Source organism: Callorhinchus milii, unplaced genomic scaffold (genome assembly GCF_018977255.1).
Source record: "Callorhinchus milii isolate IMCB2004 unplaced genomic scaffold, IMCB_Cmil_1.0 Scaffold1, whole genome shotgun sequence".
Lineage (NCBI taxonomy): Eukaryota > Metazoa > Chordata > Chondrichthyes > Chimaeriformes > Callorhinchidae > Callorhinchus > Callorhinchus milii.
The window spans coordinates 65,425,937-65,449,517 of record NW_024704742.1 but is presented as its reverse complement, the minus strand read 5'-3'; the positions used below and the strand labels follow the sequence as shown (position 1 = coordinate 65,449,517).

Genomic DNA, 23,581 nt, shown 5'->3' with positions numbered 1-23,581 from the left:
CCTGCTTACTCCATAACCCACTGCCTCCACTCGACTGGCTCCGGCCTCCTGCACATCCCTCATGCCCTCCGTTTCATCATCGATGGCTGGGCTTTCGGGCACTACGTCCCGAAACTCTGGAACACTCTTCCTCTATCCTTCCGCCTTGCCCCTTACTTCCCCATCTTCAGATCGTGCCTGAAGATCTTGCTTTTTTGACTGTGCCTAGGGTCATTTCCCCCAGCTCGGAGTCGTGCTCCGTCCCTGCTAAGGGCTCTGGGATGCTACCCTGTGTAAGGGGCACTATATAAATGCAAGTTGTTATTGTTGACTATAACTTGCTCAAAATCGTTATCCCTCTGAGTAAAGAAGTATTTTCCTGATTCTAAATGTGTTTAATATACATTTGTATTTTCTAGTCTTACTTTGAAATACTGTATAAACCCGAGTTTTTGTTCTTCTTTATTACCATTAATGGTCTATATCTTAAGCTACTTTTTTTTCTAGCCTACAAAGCTTAAGTCTTTCCAGCTTGTAAAGCTTCAGTAAATCTGATCATCTTTAAAGTTCATGCCCTTTATATTTAAAACAACCACATTGCAATTGTTTTTTGTACCTGTCTATTTTGTGGCATGATGTCCAACATTGTGAATACAATTCTAATGTTGCATTTATACTCTTAAAGCACCAGGTGAGTTATGAGAGAGGGGAACTGAGTTTGTTCCACGGTGACATTCTTGGCAATAGCATATTAGAATTGAGTCAATCATCTGCACACAAGCTGCATGATTTTCGCTGATTAAACTGCAGTAATTCCCAACAACAACCTGCACCTAAACTCTTTGGGATTTGGTAATCAGGGCGGTTCCCTCTGGGGAGAGTGTCTGTCCATACCAGACAAATGGGGAATCCTGAGTATTTGATTTGGAGGCTCTTAAACATGACAGTGGTTTTCCACCTGTGTCAAGACACCTGGCTGACTTTAAAAACATAATTGTAGGTAGTTTTGTTTCTGTACAGGTACTGAATAATCCATGAAGTTGTTGTGTACTGTATAGCACTTCATGGCTTAACAGCATCACAGTAACCGCATATGCAAGGACACAAAAGCTGTCAACAGCAGCTGTTCATCTGCAAAGCTGGGGCCACACAAAGGCTGTCCTCATCTGTCAGGACACCAAATTGCTCTTTGTACTGTAGGCATCATAGCCTAAATCCTGTATAAATACAGTATACTGTGACATACTGGTGTATTTTTTTGTTGTTTTTGTATTCTGCTATTCTGGCAGTAAATAATATTATAAAAACACCTTTTATACTTTGATCTTAAAGTTAATTAAATCAGAATAAAGCATTTTTATAGCAATTATACATTCTGTTTCCATGTAACTATGAAAGTTCAATTAAATTGGTTACTCTTGAGCACAAGAGATCGTGCAATCCTCACCTTTGATGCAGCTCCTTTCATATCGGGGGACGTCCAAAAGGGCTTCACAGGATGTACTGTGCAGTGACTATACGTTTTGTGGGCCAACGAGGCAGCCAATTTGTGCACAAGAAATTGAATTTGAAATTGAAGGTCTCAAGACCTTCCTCTTTGACTGCGCCTTCACTTCCCTCCTGAATCCTTGGGACATGCTCCCGACGTGAAAAGTGCTGTATGAATGCAGTTTGTTGTTTAATTTTTTTTAATATAAGGATGATAGAGATGTGGAACAAAATACTAGCACCAATTATAGAATAGGGAACTATAAAAAGTTTTGAAAGAGTAACTAGGACAAATTGCTGAAAATAAATGGAATAACATTAAAGTTAGGATGTGGATCAATGCTCACATAGTGAGTTCAGGCACAAATAGCCAACACTTCTTTGCTAATGGAAGGAAATTCCGTGCATAACAGCCCAAACCAGCTTCATTTTCCATCTGCAGAGCAGCATTAGCAGAATCTTAATACCTGAGGTCCACAATTTTATCTCATCTAGGGCAAATTCTCAAATTCAGTCTTGTATTTGAAGCTCTTTATTTTTATGATCTGTGAAAACACAGTATTTAAATTAAGACTGAATTAAGAATTTTTCCACAATTCTATGCGATTTTTAAATGTAAAGATAAAATGGTCTTGCAGGCTAGGTAAAATTTCAGCCTCGGATGTCGAGCATGCTCTTTTACATTCGGAAAAGAGTAAGGATACTTGAGTAAAGACAAGAAATATTACTCTGGAGCTTGTGATTTAAAAAGTGTGTCTCAGAGTGCTTGGACAGTCCAGGTAGCTTTGTTGTAGGGGGGACCATTGGGTAATGGTTTTAACATATATTTCTTCAAATAAGCATTCAAATTGTAGTCCTTGCCTCTTTAGAGGTACAGTACATGTTTTCTTGGGGCATATACTATCACATGCCAATGGGGAAACTGGTTCTGTCGGCAAAGGAGCTGCAATTTGCAGACACAGCTCCCTGCATTGGCTCAGCTCCAAGGCAACAGCCCTGGTGAAAGGACACTCCACTCCCCCATTGAATTTTTTTTTCTTTCTTTAATATTATGTAGCCAATAGTAAGTAGTAGTTCTCCAGATTTTTGCATTACAAGTGTTTTATTTTATTCTCTGTTTTTGTTTTATTTTGAAAACAAATGTATCTTTGCTTAGTGGAGTCCTGTAGCTCAGTGGTTAGAGCACTCGTTTTGCAAGTGAGAGACCTGAGTTCAATTCCAGGCAGAGGGCGAAACCTTGGACAAGTTTCCTTACTCCACACGCCTAATAATAATCCCTCCAAAACAAAAAAACAATAATAAATTGGTCATTTTCAATCTACGACTGTTTGTGGGACATTGCTGTGCGCAATTGGCTGCCGCGTTCACCCTGTGAAGCGCTTTGGGACGTCCTCCCGACGTGAAAAGCGCTATATCAAATGCAAGGATTATTATTATTAGGCAACCCTCCTGGGAAGGGAGCAATTTCAATTGGGTGAATCAGAGGATCAGAATACTGTCCTGCCACCTTTCCAATGGGTCTGAGATTGAAATCAGCACCAATTGATGAACTGATAATCATCTCAAATCTTGTAGAGGCCTGTTCCCCGTATTGGTTAGCCTCGCAAACAAGAGGAACCGGGTTCCATTCCTGAGTAGGCCAAAAGCCTTAGGTAAGTTTCCTTACTCCAAGTGCCTCTGTTTACTTGCCAGTAAATAGGAACCCAGTTGTTAGTCGATTGGCAGATCACTTTTCTCTAATATACTCCAGGACTCCACTATCTATGTGACTATTGAACAATTTGTTTGGGGGGTGGGGGGAAATTATATTTACTAAGAATTTTTTTCAGGATCACTTCCAGTCTGTGGTGAATTTCCTTATTCTTTTGAGTTCACTCCCACATGCATTAAATTGCATTTAATAATTAGAAAGAGCATGTTAACTATGCAAGGTTGTTGGCTAATTTGCTAGTTAACCAATGCATTCAGTAAATGAACATTGTGCTGTAACTTGCTCCTTACAGTGCTTTCATTTTTGTAAATAATGTGTAGTTTATATTTAGCTATATTTTCAAGGAGTTATATCTACTAAACAAATTACTATACAATGGGTTAGTTCAAAATTCTTAAGCTACATAATATCAAAAGCAAGTACAATAAGTAAAATCTGATGTATTGGTTGTACTACTACTGTTATATCAACCAGCAAAAGCACAATTGTAAGGTACATCACCAGACTTGCTTGTCACAAAATTGTGTATAAAACTGTAGATTTTATAGCAATCTAATAAATTATATGTACCACATACAGATGGGAAAATTATCTTTTAGTACAAGTTGAAATGGTGGTGCTTGTTACCTATGTTACATAAAAGAAGGGTCTAAAGAGCATCCTATCCATTAAGGGATGAAAGGTTAAAATAATAAATAATAAAGAATACATGGTAATGGTCGGTTAATACACTAATCTGTCAAGTGTGGGACCTCAGTGAAAATCCACCGTAAACAGATTACATGAAAGGCTATTTTGTCTGCTGCCTTTAATGGTCTTATGTGAAACAGGTTCACAAACTCTCCACTCTGTTGCGAGTAGTCCTCCGTCTTCAGAACTTTGCTTGGAAGGTTCTGGAGATGAAAGGTTGAGTGGTGATATGATCAGGTTGAGGGGCCATATGATTACAGTCTTTAAGATTCTAAAGGGAATAGATAACGTAGATCATGATAAGCTGTTTTATCTTGTAATGAAAGTAGAACCAGAGGACACAGCCTGCAATTGAAGGAGGGTAAATTCAGAACAAATCTGCGGAAACACTACTTCAGTAAGTGAGTATAGAACAGGCTACCCAGGCAGACTGTGGACGCAGAAAGTGGTGATTTCTCTCCAGAGCAAATTAGATAGATTCCTGTTAGGAAATAATATCTCAGGATACAGTGTATAGTTTAGGACACGTGTCATGTGATTGCCAGGATGGTGGAAGGCGAACTGGATGGACCTTGGTGTTCTTCTGCCTAGCAAATTCTTATGTTCTTATGCCTCTTCATGTCCCTACCTCACCCTCTCCTCAGCGAGAACTTGCACCCATGCTTTCCTGAATACTAGATTTCTCCAGCACTCCTCTTTGGACTCTCTTGTTCACCCTTCATAAGCTCAACCTGCCCCTTCACCCTGTGCCTTCCACCCCTGACTTTAAAACTCTTTAAAACCCGTCTTTGACGTTGCCTGTATATATTTTAAAAATTCACTCCCATTTCATATCAATTCTGTCATAAAATCTTTTGAGATATTTTATGTTTAAGGCACTTTACAAGTGCCAAGTTGTTTAGTGGTGTTGTTGGAAATGGGGTTAGTGGTGTTGTTGGAAATGGGATGTCATACGGTGCGATCAGTGTGTGTTCCTGTCAGCTTTAAGTTCTGGGAGTGCTGGATGATGACATTGAGTGCAGAAAATAGGCCATTTTGCTCCTCAAAAACAAAATGTAGATGAGGGAAAGAGAATCAAAAGGAAGAAAGAACACATTCATAGAAATATAATATGTGTTATTTAGATCACAATGGATTTAATGAAAATCTAGATTACATTTAAAATCAATTTGGTTTATTAAACCAAACTAGTTTAATAAATGTGTCTGTCACACAAGATTTGTGTCAAATAACCACAGGGTATGAACCAGCTTCACAAAAAACCTTCAAGGCGAGTGTTATTTCATTTGGTGAAGTTTTCCCAGAAATGACTTGATAGGCTGCTGTTAATGAAATATTTTCTATTTATATTTTGAGATGACGTCAATCTGTGAGTTACTATGCAGAATCATTTCCTGAGCTTTAACACCAAACAATATGCTAGTCCCTTTTGTGGCTAAGAAAGGGAAATGGTTGTTAGCCCAAGCAGGTCCAGCTGAGTAAAATAATAAAAGTGCTCCAGTACACAGATGAGAGAGATAATTTGGAGGCAAAATCTGTTGATGTATTGGTTTTAAAATTTGTGGGGTTGTAATCATATTTTGGTAGAATATTTGCCCTTATTGAGGGAAAAGATATTGGTTTAAAAAAAAGGAAGCATTTTGCACATTTCGCATCAAGTTTTGGGAGCATCCAGTATAGTTGAGGTTGGAAATGGCAATTAGCTCTATATAGTCTGCTGCAATATGTTGATTAACTTGAATTTCATAACTGGTTTGCACTACATTTTCCCAATTCCTACCCTAACTGTCCCGAGAAAGTTCCCATTTGTGGACAGACCATTTTATGCAGTGGTCTCAGCCCCAAACTCATTAAATAATAATAATAATAATAATATAGGATCTTCATAACCAGCAGAGAAAATCTGGGCTTGAGCTATTTATGCGGGAAGGTACAGTGTGCCAGTCCATGGCATGCACCTGTGAAAAGCCCATTTATTCAGTATAGCTTGTCCATTGTATTACACCCACTTACACTATTTTCATCTCATTCCTGTCTTGTTGCCAAGCCCCGAATCAGGAATCTGCCCTTTTCTCTTTTGTTGTTTGCATGGTACAGCTGGGTCTGCATTCTCTGTGCAGAGTTACTGTGACTTGCCTGCCAACTCCCTTCAAAAAGCTTTTTATTGCTGATGCTGTTGTGGAGCAAGTCCGGAATTCCTGTTCAGCAACTGTAACCTCTTTGAAGCCTTCCTTTTCCATGACTCCAGTTTTCAGAGGGAGTTGCTGCTTTGAATCTTTGTCAAGAATTTAGCCTAAAACTGGGTGAAATGAATAGCTTTGCTTTGCCCAACGCATACCTAGCTAGCTGCTTTGAATTTGTCCACTTCTAACTTGTCCACTTCTAACTCGTGGCCTGAATTAGAAAGGTCAGAGTAAAAACCTGTATGTCAGGAAATCTTGCATGAATGATAGCATTTTACAAATGCTGTTTTTGTTTCTACCAGCTCTCAATTCACTCATTAAACAAGAGACTTAATTTATCATTTGTAATAAAACCAATTGAATTTACTAATGTTACAATACAGAAACAGACCCATTAAATCTGCACTGGTGTTCTTTTCTCCACATGAGCCATCTAGTCTAATCCCACTCTCCTGCTCACTCCCTCCCCTCTTCTCCCCCCCCCCCCCCCATACTCTTTTCATATTCTTCTTTGAACTTTGAAAAATCCAGCAGTGCAGTTATAAATGTTGACCTTTGCAAATGTGTCTGGAGAGAGCTTTTTAGCTCGGGTGAAGTACTGATGTTGGTAGTGTAAGTAGGCATGATTTGAGGGGATGAACTAATGCTACATTAATACTGTACTTCCACACTGAAGATCGACACCAAATGTCTTGTGTAATCTGAGCCTCACTGAGGCCCCATTGCTGACCAACTGTGGAGGAGATGGCTCACAAATATTATAGTGTTAATACCAGAGGAGGGGGGTAAGAATACTGGGCTCTTCTCTCCCTTAATCTCTACCCCCAAAAAACACTCAACTCTGAACTTTGAATAGAGCAACATTTAAAAATTGATGGTGTGGCCGGCCGGCTCTTTAATAGTTTATTATATAAACCACTGGCATCTGTTTGTCCATGCACAGAATGCCAGAATAGAGCTTTTTTTTTCCTGGTCTGATTTGAATGATGTGGAGTGGGCACCGTTACCAGCCCTCCAGATGCTGCGTCGAAGTATACTGCCAGAAATGGAGGCTCTTTTTGCTCATGGCTGTTCAACTGCAGCAGAAAAGTATATCAATAGCGGCTCAATATTGTGTAACTTTTTTTTCCCCACATATGAGCACCACAATGTTGCTACAGTTTGATTTAATGAATGCAATTTAGTGACTTGCACATTAATTAATGTTACCAACCTGCCCTCAGCTCCCCACCCCACCTGCTCCATGATCGGCGGTCAGGCCTTCAACCTTTCTGGCACCATCCTCTGAAACTCCATGCCAGAGCCCCCTGCCTCACCCCTTCCCTTATCTCCTTCAAAGCCCGTCTCAAGACCCTCCTCTTTAACCCTGCTTTCGATTAGATCAAATGGGCAGAAGGGTCTTCTTCGTCCAACCCAATCTTGTGATCTTGTCCTGAGTGTGTGGGCACCTGATATCTCTAAATCTGCACTCATAGCAAAAGAAAGTTCCCCAAAATGCTGTACAGCACATTTGTCCATCGGGTCTAATAAACGCACATCTTGGGTAATTCGCAAGGCTGACTGCATGTAACTTCATTATAGAATAGAAGTCATATATCGAGTGGTGCACAGATTGATTGGTGCAAGTTCCTAATTGCTGGTGTGCCACCAGGGTAGGGAGTTACCCAGCGACACAACAGATTATATAAAAAGAAGGCAAAGTGTTGCAGATACTGGAAATCTGACATAAAAACAGAAGTCACTGAAAACACCTTTTGTCTATTGTAGAGATTATTAGAGGCTTTTTTNCTCCCAACAACAAGAAGTGATCCTTGTCTGAATATGGTATAAGATTAACTAGACAAGGGCAGAAATGTTTTATTTTTCTCTAGGGAGTGTTAAATGTATTGCGTATATCAGTGAATATGGACTGTGGACCTCTTCACAGTGAACAGACAACCTTATGTATTATTTGATTGTATGCTTATTTTGTTCATTCATTTTCTAGGTGATATTGTAATTCATTCCTGAATCAATAGCCTGAAAGGCTGAGGTGGGAGCTATGGTAAAGTATTTCTTTGATCTGTCCACTCTCAAGAGCTCATGGGACCAGGTAGTGATTGCATTTTGGCAAAGATATCCAAACCCTTTCAGGTGAGTCTGTGCTTTGGCAGCATTGCGTGACCATTGTCTTATTTAAAAAAATATTTGCACCCACAGTGAAGTATTTACATTTTGAAATTCTGCTGTTTTTCTTCAACTGTTTTGGTGAGTTTACCACTTATTTGGACATAGTTGAGCGTTTGACCGCACTTTCACGTCGGGAGGACATCCCAAAGTGCTGAACAGTCAGGTGTCGGGGCCCGAGCATGGGGGAGGGGTATTGTAGGGGTGAGGGAAGGCAGAGAGGTGGGAGGGCGACCAAAGCCACGGTCAAAGAGAAGGGTCTTGAGACCGACCTTGAAGGAGGCAAGAGAGGAAGCGAGGCGAAGGGTCCGTGGGGTGGAGTTCCAGAGTGTGGGGGCAGAGAGGCTAAAAGCCCGGCCACCGATGGTAGGATGGGTCGGGCGGGAGACATGGAGCAGGCCAGAGCCCACTGAACGGAGGGAGCGGGCAGGTTGGTAGGGAGTCAGCAGGTCAGAGTGATAGGAGGGGGCAAGGCCATGGATGGCCTTAAAGGTGAGGACGAGGATCTTGAACTCGATCCCCTGGGGGATGGGGAGCCAGTGGAGTCGGGCGAGGGTGCAAAACGTAACAAGACCCTTTCCGTGCTTTCAAGATGGGTAAATCAAGGAGAACTAACTGGGCTGTGCCAGTAATGATTTGACTTCAATAGACACTGAAATCTCGTGATGGTACTTTAAACCATGTATAAGGGCTTTGTTCCCTTTTACCACCTATTTGAACTGTGTCCATTTTTGGACTAAAAATGATATGTGAACTCCACGTTGCTCTAATTGGAAGGGAATAATGCTGTGTAACACCGTACTTTAGCAAATGTGGTTTAATCTGTACTTTAGTGATTACATACTATTTTTCCATATAATTTCTGGGGATTTTATCATTAGTTACTTTTAATATTTTTTTGAATTATTTAAGGAACAGTAGCTGAGAGGTCTGCAGAAGACAGAAACTGGTGGTGTCCATTCTGCTGGAAGCTCACTTTCTGGGGCAATTATCCCTCCCCTTCCCCAAAATTAAAAATTGGTCACTCGATCCATGACTATTTGTGGGACACTGCCCACAAAATACACAGTCAATCCATTTTACAGTATATTCTATGAAGTTCTTTGAGACGTCTTAACGATGTGATAAGGCGCTACATCAATTGCAAGGATTATTATTGTGGTGGCTCATGGCAGGCACTGTTTGAGAAGGCATGTTTGATGGAATAGCTGACGCTGCTGGAGTTGTATATTGTTTGTTACTCCTCTGCCTGTTTCACTAACTTCTGTTTGAACTTGTCTTGGAAGCTGTTATCGTCTTTTCTTCATTTTACTCTGAATTTGTTTTAATTTTGTGAGGATAAAGGTTTCCTTTTGTAGAATCATACTAAACCCATTTTTATTCTCAATCTGCTTTTTTCAGCCACTGATAGAGCAATATTTAAATATGTTCTGTGTAATTGGAAATGTTCTTTTTCGGGAAGTGAGCTTGGCTCTTAAATTCGCTCTTCTCGTTTTCAGTAAACACGTATTAACCGAAGATGTTGTTTACCGTGAAGTGACATCTGATGGTAAACTGATATCTAGACGTCTTTTCACAAAGACTAACCGCCTGCCTCGCTGGGCAGAGATGATCTTCCCATCTAACCTGGCACGCTCGGTCTTTGTGATTGAGGATTCTGTCGTCGATCTTCAAGATAAAACATTTGCCACTTTAACATGGAATGTGAACCACACTCGTCTTATGGTAAGCTCTGCCTTTTCCTACAAAGGATACTCTCTATTCATTGAATGAGATCATTTTTTTTCAGTGTGGTATCCAAAAGGCTCTGTCTACAAACTTTCCCGCTGCTTGTCCAGCTAGGACCACCCTACCCATTAGGGCTTTGGCCTGTGTGATTAACAGGAGCTGAGTGGGATGACTCCCTGCCCCCAGTGACTGGTCTGCCCTTCCAGGTCCTACCGATGAGCCAGGCTGACTGTGCTGTCATCATCAGTGCCCTGGAATAATGTGAACCTGCCTGGGATCAGGAACCGGACTACCGAGACCGCCACAGAGGGCTGGCTCGATTCTGACATTCTGTTGCCAAGTATGTCGCCTTGGAGCCTGTTCAGCTCCAAGGAGACCCCGCTTACCTCTCCCTTCTCCCCCTCACCTCCCCCACCAAGGAAACTAGGAGTGTCTATGAAGCGTTTTAGGATTTCTACATCAAAGATACTGTAAAAATGCAAATACAGTATTTATTAACTCATTGAATGTTTATTATAATATTTTTATTCTGAAATGTATTTTATAGAACCACATTTGTAAAATTCCATAGGAATATTTTTCTTTCTCTACAATGACTTATTACAATGTCTTGCATTTATATGCTACTGGTTATTTTCAGCAGTGCTCCCAGAGTGTGTGGAGTTGAGCAATTTTTGCTGATATTTTCTGTAACCACAAAGTGAGCTTTCTTCATGCACAATAGTTTTCGAAATCACCATGGTGAAAATTTCAGGAGTAACCCAATGCGGTGCCACTTTGCGGAGAGATCACTGGGACTAGACAACTTCGATAAGCCAAAACATTTCTAACTTTTTTAAAAAAAATAAATTGCATATATGTTATACATATTATATATAATATATATTGTATATATGCCTTGCACATTGGTAGGCAGTCCCAAGGCACTGGACAGTCTAGGGTTTACATCCGAAAAGATTCAGAAGGCCTTGATCAACCTGCCTGTGTGCTGCATTAAGTACATTAGTCGGTTGTAATTCAGTGGTTTGGGTGCATAAAATCAGACTCCTGTGTTATAAATATAATTTCCGGTCAGAGTTTCTGGTTGTCAGGTTGTTGCTGATGTCACTCGTTAGTATTAGAAGAGTTATAGGATTCAAATGTATCTGCACCATTCCCCCTATCCAGTGAGCACAGAATAAAAAGTTTCTCCTGGTGTCCTGGCCAACAAACCCCCAAATAAAATTGGTCACTCGCTCCATGGCTGTTCGTGTTACACCCACAAAACACAGTTAAAACACTTTACACACTTCAGGAGTCCTGTAGCTCAGTGGTTAGAGCACTCGCTTTGCAAGTGAGAGACCTGAGTTCAATTCCAGACAGAGGGCGAAACCTTGGGCAAGTGTCCTTACTCCACACAGAGCCTAATAATAATCCCTCCAAAAAAACAAAAACAATAATAAATTGGTCATTTTCAATCCACGACTGTTTGTGGGACATTGCTGTGCGCAATTGGCTGCCGCGTTCGCCCACAAATATACAGTCAATTCACTTTACAGTGTGTTCTGTGAAGTGCTTTGGGACGTCCTCCCGACGTGAAAAGCGCTATATCAAATGCAAGGATTATTGTTATTATTATTTACAGTATATTCTGTGAAGCGCTTTGAGATGGATTTGTTTTAAGATACTGTTCACTAATTTCAGATTGTAGAAGAGAAATGTGTATATAGTATAAATCAAGACAATCAAACGTGGACCCAAGTGCAGCGAGAGGCATGGATCACATCAAACGTATTTGGCTTTTCACGAGCAATTCAGGTAACACCGAATTACATTGCCTAGTAAACATTGTTGTAGTAAGAGATTGGTGGAAAATGTAGCTTTCCCTGCGTAGTTTCCATTACAGCTATTTTGCAGACAAGAATATTAGTTCAAAAACCTAGGTTGAACCATATCTTTTCAAATGAGGTTCTGATAATGTACAATATGTTAGTAAACACAAAATTGATGTGTGATAACTTGGTTCAAGAGATAACTGGTCAGATTTACAAAGTAAACTTTAGATCCTTTCAAAGCAGTTAAGATTGCTTGCAAATGTCTCTCTTCATACTTCGAGAACATCAACATATGATGCCATGATCACATACCATGATATCTTGGATTGAAGATCTTAAGGCCCTAAGTTTGATTCCTGTGTTGGGAAGTTGCATTTATTTCACTTCTATTAATTATTTGCAGTGAAATTAATTATCAAGCTATTTGAAGAGAAAGGATAAACAAGATTATTGCTAAGTAGCAGGGCATTGAATTAGAGTATAAAACTAAGTAAAGGTGCTAAAGCATTCAGCATAGATTTAATGTCTCTGCCTCCTTTTGTGGCGTAATTTCTTTGATCATTAAGGACATACATAGTTTCTATGAATGCAACTAATCATTTGTGGAGTCCTGTAGCATAGTGATTAGCACGATCGTTTCGCAAACAAGAGGACGCAGGTTTGATTCCCAGGCAGGGCAAAGCCTAAGGCAAGTTTCCTTACTCCACATGCCTCTGCTTACCTAGCAGTAATTAGGATCCCGGATGTTAGTCGATTGCCAGGGGTAATAATCCCTCCTCAAAAATTAACATATTTCATCACTCAATCTGCAATTTTTTGTAGGACATTGCTATGTGCAATTGGCTGCTTTGTTTTGCCTACAAAATACAGTCACTTTACAATATATTCTGTGAAGTGCTTTGAAGTGTCTCAACAAAGTGATAATGCACTATATGAAATGCAAGGATCATTATTATAGTCAAAACACAAAATACTGCAGATGCTGGAAATCTGAAACGAAAACAGAAGTGGCTGGGAATACTCAGCAGGTCAGGTAGCATCTATGGAAAGGAAAGAGTCAGAACTTTTGTTTCCTCTCTCTGGTCTACCTGTTTTATTGCAATCCCCCCACTTTCTTTTGCATCATTAACCCCTCTTTAACCCATCATCCCCTGTTCTCTACCCCATTTTCTCCTTTGTCTTCCTTGCCCTGCCTCCCCCCCCATCTCTGTTAGTTCTTAGTCCTTAAAAGCCTCTTCCTCCCAACATGCCCCAGTTCTGACGAAGGGTTGTGGACTCGAAACATTGACTCACTTTCCTTTCTCCATATATGCTACTTAACCTGCTTATTATTATATTTAATATATTATTATTCAGTCACCTATGTTGCAATTAATTTGTCTCTGTATTCTACAGTGCTGTCTAATAAGTGCTTAGTGCTATGATTGTACATTTGGGCAGACAATACCAATAGTAGGTATGACTAACGGTGATCAAATGATTCCCTAGCACCACTGGAATTTTGAAAAAAATTCTAAATTGATGGAAATAAATCTGAAAAAATTGTCTGCAAAAAGTTTGAGGTTTTTAGAGAGATCTGAGAGAAGAATGCAGTTTAAAATGCATTATGTGGTACTGTGGGATTATGGGTTTTATGAAAGAAGATCCAAATAAAATGGCAGAAGATTAGCTTTGAGTAAACCTCCAGAACTGTTAATCATATGCAAATTTAACGTTCACACGGCAGGACTCCTTCTATATGATAGCAAACCAAAATACAAACAGCATTTGTTTATAAATATTGTTTATAAAGATTCAGCACTGGAAAGTGAGCACAGGGTAGTCTGCCAGGCTACTGTCTGTATTACTCAGTTCAATGAAAAGATTCCACTGATTACTGTAGTTAAATGATGACCTATCAATTTATTACCCCAGTTCAATGCATATTTGAAAACTCAAATCATTTTTTCCTCAGGAATTTGGGCTAGCCCGGTTTAGAAGAAATCAGATAAAAGCAACACAAGGACTTGAATATGTTATTACTAATTTACAAGGTATGTAGATTATTTAACCTCTCTTTATCATATCCTTTCGGTCGCCTGCCTGAGCAATAATGAATGTAATGTCTGTTTCCCCCCCCCCCCCCCCATGTTTCCTGCATGGTATGCTTGTCAAGACCCCATACTTTAGAAAGAATATTAAAAAATGAGCAGCCAGAAAGCAGAAATTTTGAGCAGTGAAACTGCATAACCCTCTAGGGGTGAAGGAGCAATGAATGAAGTAGGTCAGTCAAATCATGAGGGGAATAGCTTTCCAGATTCCAAGGTTCACTGCAGTCTTTTTATAGCTGGAAGTGCAGACAAGAGTCGAGAGTTATTGCCCATTGTAAACTGATCGGCCACACTCCCATGGGTGGGCTACACTCCTAGGGTGCAATACTTGTAGTGAGCTCCGGTGGGGAAGATGACTAGCATAATCTAGTACAGCAACTCAATTAATATAAACAAAACATGAAATACTGCAGATGCTGGAAATCTGAAACAAAAACAGAGAGAGCTGGGAACACTCAGCAGGTCAGGCAGCATCTATGGAGAAAGGAAAGTGAATTCAACGTTTTGGACCTGAAACGTTGACTCACTTTCCTTTCTCCATAAATGTTGCCTGACCTGCTGAGTGTTCCCAGCTCTCTCTGTTTCTGTTTCAATTAGTATAAACTTTGGGAAATGTGCCTTTGGTGAGAAGCATAAAATTGCACAATTCTCAGAGAGAAATTCCACCTGGATCTGATGTTCTTTTGATAACAGCAGAAAATAAACTTCCAGGTTGAGACTAAATTCAGCAATTTACCAAGTGGATGCTTTAAAATGTTACATAAATAGAGTAAATCTAAAATTTCTCCCTATCCATCTTTTTAAAATAATATTAATGGGAGAGGAGTTGAGTACAAAATATTCAATTGTGCTGAGTCTGATTTTCTTTACTACAACAACAACTTGCATTTATATAATGCCCTTCACACAGGGTAGCATCCCAGAACGCTTTACTTATTTCGTCCACAAAACAAGGTCAATCCACTTTACAATATATTTTGGGACGCGCTTTGAGACGTCTCAACAAGGTTATAGTGCTATATCAAATGCAAGGATTATTATTATTATTTTGTCTGATTATGCTGAGAATAGCAAACTTAAACTTCCTTTACCTGATGGAGGGGCAGATCATCTCCATCATGGTTCACCAATGTTATTGCAGTGGTCAGTGTAAAGCAAGGCAGGACCTCACTGACCCTGGGATCATAAACATTGTGGCCCTGATGCAGTGCCACACATGGGTGCCAAATGGATAGGATTTTTCAAACGGTATTGACCAGAATTGAACGTTCCATTGCTTTTGACCCTGAGAGCACAAAATTAACGTTTTGTTAATTGACTGCATGCTGAAAAAACTTGGGTTTTTGTAAGGCCCATAATATCAGCTCCTTAAACATGCTTTACAATAATTACTGTCATTTGTAGTGATTGTTCTTGTGAGGTGTACATTGTCAAATGGAAGAAAGATGACTGTTTTGCAATGACCCATTTTATAGACTGGAGTACAATAGAGGCTCAAAAGGTAGTCAACATGTAAGATAGGCACACTTTGTGATCAAAATGATTAAAGTTTATGCCCTTCTGTGCACCAAAGCTACACACCAGCATTCTGATGTACTATTCTATGTGAAGGACTATATAAACGTTGCTGTTTGGCTATTTAGTACTAGTCTTTATGGTTCTGAAATTTGATGCAGTTAAATAAAGTGGTGATCTGCATTACTTAGTGTAATTGTGTGATGTGAAATACTGTGTGTGGAACAACAGTATTTTATGATACTTTTAAATCCTAAATAATTTTTTTGCCCACCATTTAATTTAGCGAAGGACTGTACCTATTCATTGCATTAAGTATAAACGCATTTGGAAAAGGTACATTATAGGGATTCTCTCCCTGCATGTTTACAACCCAGCTTGCACAGTTACAAACCCTTAAGCATTACATAGTATGCTATTGTATCCTGGGAAACATCTCCAAATTTGTTTGGGGAAGCAGCAGTAACCTGCAGGGGCAAGTTGCATATCTTGCAAAAATGACATTGCAAAATACTTCTGGGTAATGAAAATTCTATGGCTCAATCATTGAGTGGTATTCTGGTAAACTACAATAAATCATGTAGCCCTAATTGTGTTGTTATTCATTCACCTTTATGTCATTTGATAATTTACACTATCTGTTTTAAGGAGTTTAAAACCTACGTGAAATTTGACAGTTTTCACCGGTAGCTTGAATTGGATGTTCTATTGGTAACACTCTTGCCTCAGGCTCAGAAGATTTTGGTTTCATGCCCCACGTAGGCACTTGAGCTCAATCTAGGCTGATTACACAAGTGCAGTGCTGAGCGAGCATTGCTTAGTCTTAGTTTTATTTGCTTAGTTTTATTTGCCAGTTTAGATGAATATTAAAGATCCTATTACACTATTCATAAAGAGAAGGGAGTTTCTCCCATACGGCAAGATCTTATAAGATCGCACAGAAGGAGCATTAGCCCATCGTGCCCACTCGTTCCTCAAAATATGCAAGCCTTCTCTATTGACATATGTTCTAAAGTGCTGCATAGGTGCTCTCAAATGCCCAATGGTAACCAAGCAAAAAATGCAAAATATTGTCACTTGTGGTTTTCATGGTTGGAGAGGCTCAGGGAACAGGTCAGAAACCCATGTCACTGGAGTCTGCAATTTGCAATATAATCTGTATATTGTTTTTAGAAAAGTAGTTGAAGGACGATGTATAAGGTGTGAATGCAATATGTGGAAACTATGTCTTTATCTTGAAGTCTCAAAGGGGAAAGACGTAATGATCAATGCACTCGCCTAGATGGGAGTGGGGGAGTGGGGGGGGGGGGGAGGAGAAAAATAGTAAATGATTTACCTCTCTTCAATGTACGTTAGAGCAATGAGAGATCACACCTGAACTTGGCTGCCCCAATAACAGTGAAGAGTCACTGTACTCTTGAGTTTTCCAAGGCAAGAACATTTATTCTATCCAGGAACCATCTGTTTTAAGATGGGTTTATTACCAGCCAGGTAATAGCTTGGGCTGGCTGTGAGTTACAGGAGTAAACAATAGTTTACTTACAATAGATATTGTATCCACAGGTTTATTTCTCTACAATCAATTTAAAAGCTTCAAATGTGCATCTTGTTTTAATTTGCTTGGGTAGTCGTTAGATGACATTTTACGGGTTAAAAGGCAGTGCATTATCTCATTTGCTGATCAGCCAGGTACCCACAGGAATACGCTTCAAACAATTTGCTTCAACTCATGACGATAGAGGTTTGGGTTTGCCTGAGATTAGAACATAAGAATTTGCTAGATGAAAGAAGACCAAGATCCATCCAGTTTGCCTTCCACCATCCTGGCAGTCGCTTGACATTTTGTGTCCCAAACTATATGTTGTATCCTGAGATATTATTTCCTAGATTGTTAATTTTGAGTAATTCTAAGATTTTTTGAGGTGTTTCTTCATGTCCAGGAAAATGTATATACTTGGCAAAATGAAATGTACTTTAGTTATTATTGTGTGTGTTATTGACAATACAAATGTTTCGGTGAGTAAATTATTTTTTTAAACAACTCAGGGGATCTGCCTTCGAGGACTTTAATTGAAACGGCAAAAGAGGCTACAGGGAAAGCAAAAGAAACTGCGATTGCAGCAACCGAGAAGGCAAAGGATCTGGCATCCAAAGCTGCTCCGAAAAAGTCTAAGCAGTTTGTTTGAGATGGAGAAAAATAATGCAGGGCACATTTTTAATCTGTCTTGAACTCGATATAATTTTTAAAATTTATTCCAAGCTTACATCTGAAATTTTGCGTGCTTCTCTATAAACTGTCTTTCAACTTATCTCATTTCAAGGTTTACAGAAAATCTTCCCTGAAAGTTTTAAGCGTTCTGAAAGGTGAAAAGTCTTTACTTAAAATGTGCTGGTTGCAATCATCTTTCAAAGGACATCCAGAAGATTTCAGTATGATTTTCACCCCCCAACCCCCCTCAAGATTTCATTAGAATGAATTGGTTTTCAATGTTTTGTTCCAATTTAAATTATTAAATGTAATTTTACTCAAGTAATAAAGAAAAAAAAACCATGAAATTCAAACAGGATGTTGACTCTGGGGTTGAAGCTTGATGAGTCTAGTCTTATGACCAGCAGCATTTTGTTAAGTGCTGATAGAACAAGGCATTCAAATTCGTGGGACCCTTTTTTTTCTTTTTCGATGCACATTCAGTGTTAAACTGGTTGGGTGGTTACCAGTTTAGCAAGTAAAGAAAATTAATATTTTGTTGTTTGTTGGTCTAACTTTTTAGTACTGTAAATGAAGATGCTGGATTTTTTTTATTCCCTTATTCATGAATAAGTATAAGTCAATTGTTTACCTTTAAGAGGAAATCTTTTGCCTCTCTGCCAGACTTCTCTGCCTGAAATTTCACCTGCTCTTGCCCTGTTTGTGACACCATTTTGTCTGTGGTCACTCAGTCCACGACTGTTTGTGGGACATTGCTGTGCGCAATTGGCTGTGGTGATTCGCCCACAAAATATACAATCCACTCACTTTACAGTACATTCTGTGAAGCGCTTTGGGATGTCTCAACAACGTAATATCAATTTCAAGTATTATTAAAATTTTAAGCCATCACAGATTTGTGAACAATTCTTAAATATAGACTTAATTTAGAAGCCAGTTTTCCACAGTTGTGAAAAGGTACCAGCTTCCAAACAAAGGTGGTATTGTTCACAACTTTACTCGATTTAAATTTTCAGAGGTAAAGAATGGGTGGAATTTCAGGCCTCAGAATTGTGAGTTGCAGAAATGGCTTTTTACTTTTGAGAATCAATTTTACAAATTAACGTTTCAAAGTGAACAGTTTGAGGTACTAAAAATGAGTGTGTATTTGATCTATTGTTTCCGCATCAGTCCTGTAATAACATTTTTATATTTTGTAATATAAGGGATTGTTCTAAAAATTGCAGTCATGAAGGCTCTTCAAAAATGGCAATTATTTTGTATAAATCTTAATATTGAACAAACTTCTCAAAGTATTAATTTGTGGTTCTTGTCTCACGCCACAGACACACGTTTACTTACAATGTCCTTTCTTTTCAAGACTTGTCTAAAATATTCATTCGCTTCTTAAAACGCCAGAACTCCCACCATAACTTTTCTAATTTGCAATGAAGGTCAACCATATCACCCTGCTAAGTGAAATGTCAGTGTTGTACTCCTTTAATTACAAAATAAATGGTGCCCAGTGTTCCTTGATACCCATTTAGCATATTATGCTTGATGGCTTCTGAGACATTGTGATTCCAAATTTCACTCAGTGTCTTAGTAAAAGGGAAAGCCTAAATTGAATAATCATTTTGTAGTGGGTGTTGCCCTTGGTCTCTATTCTATATTCAGCAGGAAGGAAAGTAAATATTTGTTCAGGAATTCCACAGCTACATTGTGTACAACCCTATAGTCCTGCACTATATTTCCACTTAGCTCATTTAAAGACTGCACAGTCTGTTTTGACCCCTCCCCCCCCCGTAACGTGTTTCATTGGGGGTGGGGGCAGGGGGTATAATAACAAATTGTTCTTGTTTCATCTTGGTTAGTGAAGGTCATACATCTCCTCAGAGCAGTAAATCCAGCATTATGTCCTCTTGGTCTGGATAGTGGTTAGGAAATTCTGGATGGATTGTTTCCTGCCTTAGGTCAGGAACATTGAATGAGACCAATTGCCCCTGTCCCAGCCGAGGCTTAGAGAACTCACTAGCTCCCAAACCACTTCTAGAATGTGTGCATTGGTCTAGCTCAGTTTATCTGTCAGTTTGACTCTTTCCTCTGAGTCAAAGTGTCGTGTGTTCAAATCTGACCTGGGTACTTTGAACTCGTCTCGGCTGGCACTCTAGTGCTGGGGATGTGCTGAATTTTTGGAGGCGCTATCCTTCAAATGAGACTGCGATTCAGCCAAGGTCTTGTCTGCCTTTTCAGGTGAACATTATAAAGATCACTTGGCACTATTCTTAAAAGAGAAAGGAGTTTTTCCTGGTGACATGGCCAACAATCCCCCTCCCCAAGTAAAATTGGTCATTCACCACTTGGTGGATTGTGGCTGTTGCTGTGTGCAAATCAGTTGCCGCGTTTCCCTACAATGTACATAGTCGCTACATTTCACAGTATATAATAAATTTAGTGACATTTCACAGTATGTCACTACACTGTAAAATGTAATTTGTTGTTATATTCTGCGAAGTAGTTCTCCTGATGTGAGAGGTACTATAATAATAATAATAATTCTTGCATTTGATATAGCACTTATCACGTTGTTGAGACGTGTCAAAGCACTTCACAGAACATACTACAAAGTGAGTTGACTGTCTATTTTGTTGGTGAAACGCGGCAGACAATTGCACACGGAAGTCTCCCACAAACATCAAATGCAACATTTTTTTCAACCTAAGCCATTGTGAGGTTCTTGTCCCGCTCCTCTTAAATGTTGGAAGTATCACAAGATTTTCACAGTATCTTACATCATATGACGCTATTCACATAAAATGGCTTGACGTGCTGCACAAAATAAAAGTGTATTCCATCTGATGTGGTTTTGCACAGGATTGTGCGGTCCAATGCTTACAAACAGCATTTTGTAAGCATCAGTTTGCACAATCCTGTATAAAAGATCAACACAAAAAAAGTATTTGAAATAGGCGTCTGTAGTTTTCAGCAAACGTGGGGAGAGAATGGGACATTACGAGTGAGGTAATTCTACTAGGGCCAGTAGAAAAATGTGGTTGCACTTCTCCTGCAGAATCCGCTATAAACCCACTATAAATGTAGTTTCTGGCCCACGGGCCTCAGCTGTTTACCTGACGTCACTGGGTGGGATGGCTACTGCAGTGCAAGTGCGGCGCAAGCAGCAATCATAGAATCATAGAATTATACAGCACAGAAGGAGGCAATTCGACCCATCGTATCTGTGTCGGCTCTTCTAAAAGAGCTACCCAAATCAATCCCACTCCCCCCTTCCCCCATCACCCCCAGTCCTCATAGCCCTGCAAACTTGTTCTCCCCAAATAATGATCTAATGGCAAATGGGCTTTACTCGAAGGCCCTGCTGTAGTGATTTTCTGTGTGTTTGTTTGTGTGAATGTCAATGCATGTGTCTCTCTCTTTGGTTGTGGGTGTGCGTATGTGTCTCTCTCTTTGTGTTTGTGAGTGTCTGTGAGTGTGCGTCTCTCTGAGAATGTATGTCTCTCTGTGTCTGTGTTTCTGAGTGTATAATCTAGGCTGGCACGCCAGTGCTGGGGGTGTGTCTCTGTGTGTGTCTCTGTGTCTTTGAATGTTTCTCTGTGTCTATGTTTGTGTGTCTCTCTGGGTGTGTGTATCTCTCTCTCTGTCTCTGAGTGTGTATCTGTCTGTGAGTTTGTGCCTCTCTCTGTGTCTGTGAGTGTGTGCCGCTCTCTGTATCTGTGAGTGTGTGCCTCTCTCTGTCTGAGTGTGTGCCGCTCTCTGTGTCTGTGAGTGTGTGCCTCTCTCTGTCTGAGTGTGTGCCGCTCTCTGTGTGTGTGAGTGTGTGCCTCTCTCTGTGTCTGTGAGTGTGTGCCTCTCTCTGTGTCTGTGAGTGTGTGCCTCTCTCTGTCTGAGTGTGTGCCGCTCTCTGTGTGTGTGAGTGTGTGCCTCTCTCTGTGTCTGTGAGTGTGTGCCTCTCTCTGTGTCTGTGAGTGTGTGCCTCTCTCTGTGTCTGTGAGTGTGTGCCTCTCTCTGTGTCTGTGAGTGTGTGCCTCTCTGTGTCTGTGAGTGTGTGCCTCTCTGTGTCTGTGAGTGTGTGCCTCTCTCTGTCTGTGAGTGTGTGCCGCTCTCTGTCTGTGAGTGTGTGCCTCTCTCTGTCTGTGAGTGTGTGCCTCTCTCTGTCTGTGAGTGTGTGCCTCTCTCTCTGTCTGTGAGTGTGTGCCTCTCTCTGTCTGTGAGTGTGTGCCACTCTCTGTGTCTGTGAGTGTGTGCCTCTCTCTCTGTCTGTGAGTGTGTGCCACTCTCTGTGTCTGTGAGTGTGTGCCGCTCTCTGTGTCTGTGAGTGTGTGCCTCTCTCTGTGTCTGTGAGTGTGTGCCGCTCTCTCTGTGTCTGTGAGTGTGTGCCTCTCTCTCTGTGTCTGTGAATGTGTGCCTCTCTCTGTCTGTGAGTGTGTGCCTCTCTCTGTGTCTGTGAGTGTGTGCCTCTCTGTGTCTGTGAGTGTGTGCCTCTCTCTGTCTGTGAGTGTGTGCCTCTCTCTCTGTCTGTGAGTGTGTGCCTCTCTCTGTCTGTGAGTGTGTGCCTCTCTGTGTCTGTGAGTGTGTGCCTCTCTCTGTCTGTGAGTGTGTGCCTCTCTGTGTCTGTGAGTGTGTGCCACTCTCTGTGTCTGTGAGTGTGTGCCACTCTCTGTCTGTGAGTGTGTGCCTCTCTGTGTCTGTGAGTGTGTGCCACTCTCTGTGTCTGTGAGTGTGTGCCTCTCTCTGTGTCTGTGAGTGTGTGCCTCTCTCTGTGTCTGTGAGTGTGTGCCTCTCTGTGTCTGTGAGTGTGTGCCTCTCTCTGTGTCTGTGAGTGTGTGCCGCTCTGTGTGTGTGAGTGTGTGCCGCTCTCTGTGAGTGTGTGCCTCTCTGTGTCTGTGAGTGTGTGCCGCTCTCTGTGTCTGTGAGTGTGTGCCTCTCTCTATCTGTGAGTGTGTGCCTCTCTGTGTCTGTGAGTGTGTGCCTCTCTGTGTCTGTGAGTGTGTGCCTCTCTCTGTCTGTGAGTGTGTGCCTCTCTGTGTCTGTGAGTGTGTGCCTCTCTGTGTCTGTGAGTGTGTGCCGCTCTCTGTGAGTGTGTGCCTCTCTGTGTCTGTGAGTGTGTGCCTCTCTGTGTCTGTGAGTGTGTGCCTCTCTGTGTCTGTGAGTGTGTGCCTCTCTGTGTCCGTGAGTGTGTGCCTCTCTGTGTCTGTGAGTGTGTGCCGCTCTCTCTGTCTGTGAGTGTGTGCCTCTCTCTGTGTGTGTGAGTGTGTGCCTCTCTCTGTGTCTGTGAGTGTGTGCCTCTCTCTGTGTCTGTGAGTGTGTGCCTCTCTCTGTGTCTGTGAGTGTGTGCCTCTCTGTCTGTGAGTGTGTGCCGCTCTCTGTGTCTGTGAGTGAGTGCCGCTCTCTGTGTCTGTGAGTGTGTGTCTCTCTGTGTCTGTGAGTGTGTGTCTCTCTGTGTCTGTGAGTGTGTGCCTCTCTGTGTCTGTGAGTGTGTGCCTCTCTGTGTCTGTGAGTGTGTGCCTCTCTGTGTCTGTGAGTGTGTGCCTCTCTGTGTCTGTGAGTGTGTGCCTCTCTGTGTCTGTGAGTGTGTGCCTCTCTGTGTCTGTGAGTGTGTGCCTCTCTGTGTCTGTGAGTGTGTGCCTCTCTGTGTCTGTGAGTGTGTGCCTCTCTGTGTGTGTGAGTGTGTGCCTCTCTCTGTGTCTGTGAGTGTGTGCCGCTCTGTGTCTGTGAGTGTGTGCCTCTCTGTGTCTGTGAGTGTGTGCCTCTCTGTGTGTGTGAGTGTGTGCCTCTGTGTGTGTGAGTGTGTGCCCTCTCTGTGTCTGTGAGTGTGTGCCTCTCTGTGTGTGTGAGTGTGTGCCTCTCTGTGTTGTGAGTGTGTGCCTCTCTGTGTGTGTGAGTGTGTGCCTCTCTGTGTCTGTGAGTGTGTGCCTCTCTGTGTCTGTGAGTGTGTGCCTCTCTGTGTCTGTGAGTGTGTGCCTCTCTCTGTGTGTGAGTGTGTGCCTCTCTGTGTCTGTGAGTGTGTGCCG

At 41.2% G+C, this 23,581-nt stretch overlaps 1 protein-coding gene across 2 annotated transcripts in view; it reads left to right on the top strand.

Annotated features, from left to right (window-relative positions):
- Positions 1-18,856, top strand: part of prelid1a (PRELI domain containing 1a) — a 52,560-nt gene extending 33,704 nt beyond the window's left edge. For both annotated transcript variants that reach the window (XM_042343099.1, XM_042343091.1), the window contains exons 2-6: positions 8,039-8,184; positions 9,717-9,942; positions 11,629-11,742; positions 13,714-13,792; positions 17,411-18,856. In XM_042343099.1, the coding sequence (XP_042199033.1) occupies positions 8,093-8,184; positions 9,717-9,942; positions 11,629-11,742; positions 13,714-13,792; positions 17,411-17,550 (651 nt within the window). In that variant the 5' untranslated portion in view covers positions 8,039-8,092 and the 3' untranslated portion in view covers positions 17,551-18,856. The remainder of the gene's footprint in view (positions 1-8,038; positions 8,185-9,716; positions 9,943-11,628; positions 11,743-13,713; positions 13,793-17,410) is intronic.
- The last annotated feature ends 4,725 nt before the right edge of the window (positions 18,857-23,581 follow it).